The following is an 11248-nucleotide window of genomic DNA, read 5'->3' as shown; positions in this document are numbered from 1 at the left end:
GCCAATCGGAGCGGGGAGAGGGGGACGGACGCCCGTGTCCTCCCGCCCCCACGAGGGTGAGCGCGGAATGTCTCCGGCCCTCCCCTGCGCCTCAGCCTCAGTGCGGAGCCCTCGGCCGTGTGAGGAGGAGCAGTAACCCGCAGCCTCGCAGGAGCCGCAGAAGCTGCGAGAGCCGGAACCGAAACCACACCCACGGCGCCGCTCCTGTCCTCTGTCGCCCTCTCGGCGTCCCACCCGAGACCGCGTTCCGGAGGACAGCGGCCGCCCACTCCCCGAGCATCCTCCCCGCCGAGCGGGTGCTGACAGAGCCGGCGGCATGATGCGCCTGCGGGGCTCGGCGATGCTGCGGGACCTGCTCCTGCGGCCTCCCGCCGCCCCTTGCGCGGCTCTGAGGCGGGCGCAGCCCCTCGCCACGCAGTGCCGGCGTCCCCGAGGCGGGGGACAGGGGGCCGCCGGCCCAGCGGCCGCCGCGCGTCTCCACCCGTGGTGGGGCGGGGGCGGCCGGCCGGCGGGGCCCCTCGCGCGGGGACTGTCTAGCTCCCCCTCGGAGATCCTGCAGGAGCTGGGCAAGGGGGGCCCGCAGCCGCCGCCGCCGCCGCAGCAGCAGCAGCCCGGGGCGGCGCCGCCCGCGGCCCCTTCGGCTCCCGGCCCCAAGGACGGCCCCGGGGAGACGGACGCGTTCGGCAACAGTGAGGGCAAGGAGCTGGTGGCCTCGGGCGAAAAGTGAGTGTCTCCGCCGGGCGGAGGCGGCCTCCCCCTGCGTGGGGCCCGGGAGGGGCCCGCGGTGGGGCGGGATGGGAGCGGAGGTTCGAGAAAGAGAAAGAAAGAGATGCCGGCGGCCTGCGCAGGCTGCGCCATGTGATTAGGTCCGGCCCCGCCCGCGCCTTCCCTGCCGGCGCCCCTCCGCGAGGCCCCCACTTCCCTTCCCCGCCCCCGGCGCGGGCCGCCCGGGAGGAGCCGCGGGTGGGAGGGGGGGCGGCCTGGTCCCCTCCCCGCCCCCCCCCCCCCGCCCGGGAGCCGCGGCCGCCTGTGCGCGCCGCGTGCCCCGCTCGCCGGCCCCCGGCTGCAGCACCTGGCGCCGGCCCAGCTCTCGTGGGTGATGCCGCACGAACGGCGCCGCCGAGTGACATTCGGGAGTCGGTGTGGAGCCCGCCCGGTGCCTTCCCGGCTCCTGACTCGTCGCTCCCCGGCTCGGGTTTCTTCCCTGAGCCGCCCCCGTTCGCTCGCTGCCACGGTCTCCTTAGGAGCCTCGCGTGGCAGAACGTTCGTAACCTTTCTGGAGCGGCTCCTCCCGGCGCGCAGTGCAGCCATCTGGGGCGCCGGAAATCGTGTTTTCGAAGCGAGATTGGGAGGAGAGTCATGTGGCCGAGATGGGGCGCGCGGGAGGAGACTACCTGTTTGCCCTGGGACCAGCCTTGGCCTGTCCGCTGTCTCTCGTAAAGTGGGTGAATTTTAAAAAATAAAAATCAGAATAGCCGAGATGAAGTGTGACTGGTAAAACACTGAAAAATCCGAGCGTGTAGCCTTCGTGGCTTAGCGATAGAAGGTTGTCATCTGTGCCGCACAGCAGTTCCGACCCAAAACGCAGTGGGTTTTTCCTACACAATATGGGAAGCAGTTTCTTGGATAGTTTGTGTGATATAAACGGACCCAAACTTTGTTTTCCATGTGAGTGAAAATACATCTATACGCTTTCCTTATACTTGACTGTTTGGCTGACACTGCCCTGACACTAGGCGACCTCTTTTGCCTCCCTGTGACTTAACGTTACACGTTGTCTCCAGCCTCAGATCACCTTTAGTCAAACTGAAAGTGCCGTTTGATTTTTGTATTTTCAGTCTCAGGCCGGCCTAATGTTTCCTGTAATTGAAGTTGGCACCTTCCTAAAACATTCCAAGCTAAAGTTTTCCCAGACTGAAAAATGTCACTTAAAAAAACAAAACAAAACAAAAAAAACATACATTTCGTGATGGGGAAAATTTGTGGTATTCTGTGATAATGATTTTGTGCCGCAAAGTAGCCGTAGGACCATAGGCAGGTCATTTAACATCTTAGATGATTTAAATCCCTTCAAGGTCCAGAAAGCTAGACTTCTGTTAAATTCTGACCTCTCATGTTTTTTAGGGAAGAGAACGTGTGCTTAATCTCATGTGGAGCTCTCTTGTACCTTATCATCTGGTTTACCAGGCTTGGAACTCGTTTAAATACCTGAGCCCAGAGTTACGGAATTGCAAAATGCAATTGCCAGCATTTAAAAGTTGTTCTTAAGGCTGTAGAATGGGAGCAGCTTTCTACTGAAAATGTCTTCCAGTCTGTGTCTCTTCAGTGGCTTTAGTGTCCCTCTTTTTTTCCCTTTTTGTCAGATAGGAAGTTGAGCTCCTTTTGTGATTCACACGTTTCCCAGAAGTTTCTAGCTTCATTGTCTTCTGAATGAGAGATGATCTCTTAGCAATAACTTTCAAACACTTTGGCTGATTCTTACTGACAATGATGCATAAAAATTGTCGTGTACTATATCCTAACCATCAAAGAAAACTGATCTAGAGAGGGAATCCTTTAAGAATATTTGCTCAGGGGGTGCCTGGGTGGCTCAGTGGGTTAAGCCTCTGCCTTCAGCTCAGGTCATGATCTCAGGGTCCTGGGATCGAGCCCCGCATCGGGCTCTCTGCTCAGCAGGGAGCCTGCTTCCTCCTCTCTCTCTGCCTGCCTCTCTGCGTACTTGTGATCTCTCTCTATCTAATAAATAAATAAAATCTTAAAAAAAAAAAAAAAAAAGAATATTTGCTCAGATGCCCTGGGAGTTTGAATGACCAGTAAGGTAACCTTGTTTACCTTAGTATAAAGGAGTTTATTTTTCTGCCACCAAAGTTTGGAGTAATAGCTAGACTGGCTCGGGAACAATCCAAGTATATGATAATCCTGAGAGCTTCCAGTCAAGGATTTAAAGAGTGAACCCCAGCTGCCTCCAATCCACGTATAAAGTTGAAGAGCACTGGTCTCAAGATTGCCAAAAAATTTTTAAATCTTATGAAAGATTCGATTTCCTGAATGCTCTGGTTTCCAAATGTAGCTTTCCTCCTTTGACGCCTTCGATTTTGCCTTTGTGTGATAAACATTTCTCTCATTCTGGAGGTAAGCCTCCCATTGATCCTGTTATCCTTTCTAATGCTCAGCTTCCAAAGCACAGTTCATCCCTCAGTCAGCCAGCGATCTGGAATGCCAGCAGCACTCAGGACTCTGCCAGGTTTTATGGAGGATTATTAAAGGAAATAGCCATGTGAAAATTAAATGAGTTGACGTTTTGTAAAAGGCTTAGGACAATATTTGAAATGTGTTAAATACTACATAAATCTTTATTAAACAAGAAATTGCTTCATTTATTGTAAAACATGACAAGGACATTGACCTTTGAATTTTAGGCTCACATATGAGAAATTTCTTTTGGTTTTTTAATTTCCAGAAAAAATTTCTCTTGAGAAATTATTGTACTTACATAAAACTACTTGATTTGCACTGTTTATCTTTTTAGCTTGTATACTCAGTAAGCTCAGAGTGAACTGAATAACCACACAACTTTTATTAATTAACACGGCTGAGATATTTCTTGTTCCTACTTTACTTGGTCTTACTATATTTTATTAACTTTACCGTATTATTTTCTGGAAAGAGGTGGGATATAAGCACGTTAACCTACTTATCTTTTTTTCCGTAGTCAGATTCTTTGAACCAGTGTCATCCTAGACTATGCCATCTCCTTCAACCAGCTTCAGTCTGGTTTAGATTCCTGATGTAGCTTAAGATTTTACTTCTATCTTACGTATCTTAGAGAAAATGTAATGATTGTCACTCAGTTTTGACTGTATTACACCTAATTTTTGTTGCTATCATTTCATCATTTTGAAAACCACTTGGCTTGGCTCTCTTCATTTTTTGAATTGTTCTCTTTGCTTTCCTGGCTTTTTTTTGGGTTTGCTCACTGAGTAAACCCTGAGGCTAAAGCATTTGCTTCTTTCCCACTTGTCTGTCTTCTCAACATGTGCCTTCTCTCAGCTTTGACTCTCATGGTAATATTTCATCTCTCACCCAAACTCTTTTCTTACATGTATCTCCACATGTTTGATGACCCAAATTTAAATTCTGTGCCCCCATATTCATTCTTCTGTCCCATTTCAATCTATTTTGCATACTGTTCTGAGATGAACTATAGAGTTTTAATTTCAAACTACCACTCTCCTTCCAGAATACCAGTAGACTGGAGTGAGCATTATATCAAAATCACAAACCATGCTGGAGCATTCAGTATTCTTGATCAACCTTAAGGCCACATGCTTGCCCATCATGGACATTTTATCATACTGTTCTCCATTAAGCATGCCATGCTTCATTTCTGTAAAGCTCGGAAATGGGTATCCTATCTTAGTAAAGAGTAAAGAGTGACAAAGGGCTAGCAGGGTGGGGATGAGGGACATTTTTGTTACCTTCTGTTTGGACATTTTATTGTTTAATTAGAAAGGAAAAAGATATAACAAAAGGACTAGGCTGGGAAAATATCAGCACATGTATGCTCTTTAGTAAGTAGGTAATTCATTCAGGGTACAATACTGACAATACAGGAAACAGTATTCCATCAAAACGATGAGATCATTTTTACCCTATCAGATGGGCAGATGTTAAATTAAATCAAGTGATGTAGATGGTGAGGGGAGTAGGAACTCTTACATTGCTAGTGGAAGTATAAATTAGTTCAGCTATTTTGGAGGGTGGTTTGGTAGTATCTGTCAAAAACTGCATACCCATGATGCAGTTAGTAATTGAATGTTTGCTCATCTGCATGAAGTCATGGCCTTTAAAAATGCATCTTAAATATGCAGAGTTAAAAATATATTAAGGGGCACTTGGGTGACTTGGTTGTCTGTCTGTCTTCGGCTCAGGTCATGATCTTGGGATCCTGGGATCAAGGCTCCCATGGCCTCTCTTCCCCATAGCACCGTAGCTTCAGATTGTGTGACTTAGTTTGGTAGTTAATATTTATTAAATGGAAAGTGAGGGTCAAAGAATCATTGAATCATATGCTATAAGAATTAAATCCAGGAGTAAGATTAAATGCCTAGGCATTTCAGCAAACATTGAATTGGGTCTCTACACGGTACTGATACTGAGATGGTATTTGGCAGATATAGATCGTTTCAAAGTGAAAGAACCTCTCTGAAGCAGGTGACAAATTCTGTCATCCTTTAATAATGTGTTTGCTTTTCATTCGTAAAAGTGAACATATATATAATTCATTAAAATTGAGATTGAAAGTATATTTAATTGGGAGCTTTCAGTGAACCCCTCTGATTTTATTTGTGGTTTCTTCTATTAAAATTTTTTTTTAAATTACAGTTTTCAGTGAGTTTTAGTTTACTTTTAATGGCCAGTTGTAACGTACATCATAACATTATTTGCTGTCTAATGTTTATATTAAACCACATACATTTATTGAGTCATGAATATATCTGTGGTGATCTGTAATTAACAAACTACATGCTTATTAATTTTTAGATGAAGTTCACTGAAAGAGCGTGAATTAGATCTTGAACTTTAGTGTCTTTGAGTTTTAGCTTCTTTTCAGGCTTTACTGTTTACAAAGAAGCCTGCCTACTCAAAATCAGCTAACTCAGGAAATGACTACCAAATTGAATTAAGGTTTTTTTTTGAAGCGTAGGTAGGGAAAAGTAACGGGTGGGAGGGGCACTATTTTAATCTGAAAAAGCTAAATGTCATTTTGAAGAGAACTTTGTTGAATACATTTGTGGATTTGAGTTTCAAAAAGTTATTTGAAATAAGTAAAAAGATATATTACTTCCTTGTGATTATGAAGTGAAGAAAAATTATAGCTATAGAAACTGAAAGTCTGATTGTAGGTTTTGCATTCTTTGAGCAGCTCAGTCTTTAAATCCTGTATAAATCAAGGAGTTGCCTCTTGGCCTTTTCACCTTTTAAGTTATTTGCTAGTAAGAGGAATGCTTAAGAAAGCTGAGTGAACAGATATATTTGTAAAAATTGTTATTAATTGTTGATATCTCTAAGTGAGTTAAATAGCTTTTAGGTAGACACTAAGATTTTATCCTTGTATCTGCTCAGGTATAAAACTGCTTTGGTTATGAGACAGGGTGCATGCGACGAATTATTGTACTTGGTAATTTTTCTGGCCACCTACAATGTGGTATGAGTATGTTAATGTGTTGTCTTGGTTTCCTTTGGGAAGTATTCTCTGGTTGGTATGTAACATTGCTTACTGAGTTCTAAAGAGACATTTGTAGTGAAAGCAGTAATTTAACATGGAACTATTGATATTACATAATGGACAGTAAATTGATAACTTTCAGGATTTGCATATATATTTTTGCCTCCTAATTTCCTTTATAGACTTCTAAAGATTTTTTAAGATTTATTTATTTTAGAGGGGAGGGGCAGAAGGAGGGGAAGATAGAGTCTCAAGCTGATTCTGCGCCGAGTGCAGATTCCAACGTGGCTCCTCATGGGGCTCCATCTAATGACCCTGACATCAGGACCTGAGCAGAAGCCAAGAGCTGAAACACTTAAAAGTGTGCACACAGGTGCCCCTAAAAAAGATTTTATTTATTTGAGAGAGAGAGAGAGAGCGCGCGCGCATAAGCTGGGGTTGGAGCAGAGGGAGAGGGAGAAGCAGAGTCCCTGCTGAGCAGAGAGCCTGATGCTGGGCTCAATCCCAGGACTCTGGGATCATGACCTGAGCCAAAGGCAGATACTTAACCAACTGAGCCACCCATGTGCCCCTAAAAAAGATTTTTAAATTGTTACTTTCCTGAGGGTATTCTGAGTGACATGGGCACTTAAGATTCTCAGTGAGAGTTCTTAGGAATACAGACTTTTTAAGAACAGTTTTTAAACTGTATGAAACTTTAAATATAGTCATACATTTTTAGGCACCTAGGCTGAGTTGTAGAAAGATTTATTCACTAATACTTCTGGAACAGTATTATGCATACTAGAGAAGAGTGGAGAAAAACTTATGTTTAACATTAGTGGAATGGTTAAGTAAATGATGCTACATCCATATGAAAGTTTCTTATTCGGTCATTTAAGATGTATACACATACTTTTGGGGGTATAAGACAATGATCCGCCTGAAGTTAGAATACAAAATTTTCTGTGCAGTATGCTCTTAAGTGATCCTTAAGCTTTAAAAAAAAAAAAAGCTTAGAAAACGTATCTGAGGAAAATAAACTGAAATGATATCAGCAGTTGTAGTTTGTGAAAATGGACATTGTTTTTCCTGCCTCTTTGAGTTACTAAGATTTCTCATTATGAGTACAGTTGACCCTTGAATAATGTAGAGGTTAGGGGTGCCAGCCTCCCCTCACAGTCAAAAATCTCCTGACTTCCCCAAAAATGTAACTACTAATAGCCTACTGTTGACTGGAAGCCTTACTAATAACATGAACAGTCAATTAATACATATTTTATTATGTTTTATGTATTATGTGCTATATTCTTATAATAAAGTAAGCAAGAGAAAAGAATGTTTCTAAAACCATAAGGAAAAGAAAATGCATTTGCAGTACTGTACTGTATTTATTGGAAAAATCCACATATAAGTGGACCCACATAGTTCAAACCTATGTTGTTCAAAGGTCAACTGCATATATAACTTCTATAACTAGAAGAACCACATCTGTTAAATTTTAAAATTGTGAATCTCTACTTTGCTGTCTTAGTCTGCTAACCTAATATCCTGTTTCTGGTACATATAACAGGAAGTACCTACATTACATTAAAAAGTTAAAAAAGATTGTGAGTCTTTGTACAGTTCTTATCAGCATTATCCAGTTGTATTCACTATTTGCAAACATGAAGCTTTTTTATTCCTAAACTATTCTCGGTGTAGGTCTCTTTAGAAAATGTTGCATATTTTTTGCTACAGTAAAAAGTTATAAGGAATAGAGTTTAATATTTCTTGTTCCAACTTAGGGTAGGCATGTGTCGGCAAACTTTTTTTCAGAAGGGCCAAGTAGGATGTATTTTTGTCTTTGCATGCTATCTGGTCTATGTTAATACTATTCAGATTAGCAGTTACCAGCAAAGCTGTCATGGACAACAGGTAAATGAATAGGCATGTCTGTCTTGCAATAAAACTTTAGGTACAAAAACAGGGGGCGCTGCTATAGTTTGCTGTTGGTGGCCCCAACATTAAACTGTATTTAGTTGTATAATGTATATTCTCATATTCTGACTAGTTGTACTTTGAATGATTTGTTCCTTTGTGGATTTTTATATCCTCAGTTGCTACATCTTGTTCCTATTCTTCATGTCTCCACTTTGCCTATTTTCTCTTACTCTCACCTTCCATGTCTAATTTGCTTTAACTTTTAAAAGAATTTTCTCCAGTAAAATACACATAATGTAAAAATCTTTTATCTTAACCATTTTTAAGTTTACAGTTCAGTGACATAAGTGCTCTCTCTTTTTAAAAAGCATTCAAATAATTAGACTTTTTGTATAAAATATGTGAACATAGATCCTGTGTGTGTGTGTGTCTGTATCTTCTGAGTGAGTAAAATTTATAGTCTTTAGTGTAGGAATTTAGGAAGACATCTATTTTAGCAGCTCAAAAACTGAGAATTAGAATTGAAAGTGACTTTAAAAACATTTAATTCCACCTCATTTTACATATTTTATAAGTCAACCACATAAAATGGCCTAACTAAATGACTAAAGTTCCTACAATATCAGGACTTTGTTTTTTTCATCTGCTAGTAGATTAATAAAATACTGTACTGAATTGATTACTTTTTTAGGTACAGGATTGGAAAAGACCTTAAAAACCCATATCCTGGGGCACCTCGTAGCTCAGTCATTTAAGCATCTGCCTTTGGCTAAGTCAGGTCATGATCCCAGGGTTCTGGGATCCCTGTTAAGTAGGGAGTCTTTTTCTCCCTCTCCTTGTCCCTCCCCCCGCCCTCCATGAATAAATAAAAAATAAAATCTTTAAAAAAAAAAAAAAGAAAACAAACCATCTCACCAGCTGATGTTTTTTCCTCTTCTTTTATACTCTCTGAAAATTGTTACTTATCTCTGCCTGAATACTTCCTTGACTCAAGTTAATTCCCTTAGAATGTTGTACCTTCCATTTCAGAGCTGGGTTTTTTTTTGTACCTCTGAAGTCTGCCTTACATTAACTTCTATTTACATATTTTAATTATTTCAAAGACATCATTTCTAGAATGGTATTAAAGTGGTTACAATAACAATTCACATAATATCTGTATTTTTACATCTGGAGTGATTTATTAAAGGATACTTGACTGAGGGAATAGGTGGTTGGAAGGAGTCACAGAGTTGAATATCAGGGCCTTGACCTGCCCGGGTCCTTGTCCTCCTCTCAGAGACCAGCAGACTGTACCCCGGGTTAGACTTCTAAAGTTGTACATGTGGACAAATTGCCATCAACTGGTATGGAGAGCCTGGCCACTTCTCACATAAAGATTTATGGCTTTGGTGCTTCTCACTCTGGCACTCTCTTGGTAATTTTCAGTAAAGTCCAATCAGAATAGCAGCCCTAATTTAATACAGTCTGATCCTCGCTTTGTATAGGACACAGTTTTAACAAGGTTGAACAACAGTTTAGTTATCTAACATAGGTAATTCCATTAACATTTTGGTTAGAAATTGTTCAGTGTGGGGGCGCCTGGGTGGCTCATTGGGTTAAAGCCTCTGCCTTCGGCTCAGGTCATGGTCTCAGGGTCCTGGGATCGAGCCCCACATCGGGCTCTCTGCTCAGCGGGGAGCCTGCTTCCCCCTCTCTGCCTGCCTCTCTGCCTACTTGTCATCTCTCTCTCTCTCTCTCTCTGTCAAATAAATAAATAAAATCTTAAAAAAAAAAAAAAAAAGAAATTGCTCAGTGTGTAAGGAGTCTTACCTTTCATGATTCTGAGTGAGCTCCAGGTGTCCTTCTGAAGTGCACGGCTCACAACTGAGCACGGTTGGTGTGCTGTGCCGGGAAGTATCTGGGACTAGAAACCAAAGGCCAGCTTTCCACGACTAATTCTGGTCCAGCCGCTTAAGAACTGTGTGACAGTAGACATGGTGCTGGGCTCTGAGATCAGAGTCTTTATCTGTAAACCTTACTTTAGCACATAGGGTTTTAAGATAGTAGGAGATCCTACTTGACACTCTGTTTGACAGAGTGTCAGACAGCAAGAGAGGGACTGACTCTAAGCAGGGGGAGTGAGTGAGGGAGGAGACCTCCTGCCAAGTAGGGAGCACGATGAGGGGTGATGTGGGGCTCGATCCCAGGACCCTGGGATCATGACCCCAGCCGAAGGCAGATGCCAACAACTGAGCCATGCAGGTGCCCTGGACCTTTTTTTCTTTTAATCTAGTTGGGGGGAAAAGTTTCTAATTATCTGATAGGTTTACCATACTATACTATGCATTTGAGTTACATGGAGTTGACCTAAACACACACACACACACACAAATTAAGGAAGGTAATACACCAGTCTTAACGGTTTATAGTTTAGAGAAGTCAGATAATGTGAAATGTTATTTAACAAAAGAGGACAATATAGTTGATTTCAGTTTTTTTTCTTCTCATTTTGCTGTCCTTAGTAAAGGCTTGCTTTCATTTTCCTCCTTTCATTTGATACTAGAGTTTTTTAATTAATAAAATTTTGAACTGATGACGGAGAGTTTACAGTATTGTTCCTAATTACAAATTATATTCACTTGATTTCCCCCACCCATCAAGGCAAAATTGAATGCTTACTTTGTACTTGCCAATACTTTTCTTACACTTCTGTCCCAGTACTTGCCCCATTGCTGTAGTCTTGGCTATCCTATAGAGCATCTTTACTTTATTCATCTTTATATTCCCAATGCTTAGCATACAATAGGCTGTATTAGAGAAGTACAAAACTTAGTGATGCAGCCCAGTGCATGCTAAAAAGAGTATAGAATATCTGGTTGGGGAAGGCCCTCTCAAATGATTGAAATGATCATTGATGCCTTAAAGGATTAGGAAAAGGAAGGTTATAAACAGAAGGCTTATATAGATAAAAAAATTAAAGGCACAGTAGCAGGATTTATTTGCAGGTTGGTGAGTCTAACTAATTAAAATGATAAGTTTAGGAATAGATAGTACAAAGCCAAATATGGAGAACTGAATACCAGACTGAGGAGCTTAAATTGTCCTTTGGTATTGGGTAACTGATTTGATTGATCA

At 42.2% G+C, this 11248-nt stretch overlaps 1 protein-coding gene across 2 annotated transcripts in view; it reads left to right on the top strand.

Moving 5' to 3' along the window:
* Window positions 1-316: 316 nt before the first annotated feature.
* GLS (glutaminase) overlaps window positions 317-11248 on the top strand; it is a gene marked incomplete at its 5' end in the record, with an annotated part of 80976 nt that continues 70044 nt past the window's right edge. For both annotated transcript variants that reach the window (XM_080799519.1, XM_080799520.1), the window contains one exon: window positions 317-723. In XM_080799519.1, coding sequence (XP_080655645.1) covers window positions 317-723 — 407 coding nt within the window. The remainder of the gene's footprint in view (window positions 724-11248) is intronic.

This window comes from Martes martes, assembly GCF_963455335.1.
Source record: "Martes martes genome assembly, chromosome: 3".
NCBI lineage: Eukaryota > Metazoa > Chordata > Mammalia > Carnivora > Mustelidae > Martes > Martes martes.
This window is presented reverse-complemented; position numbering and strand designations above follow the sequence as displayed.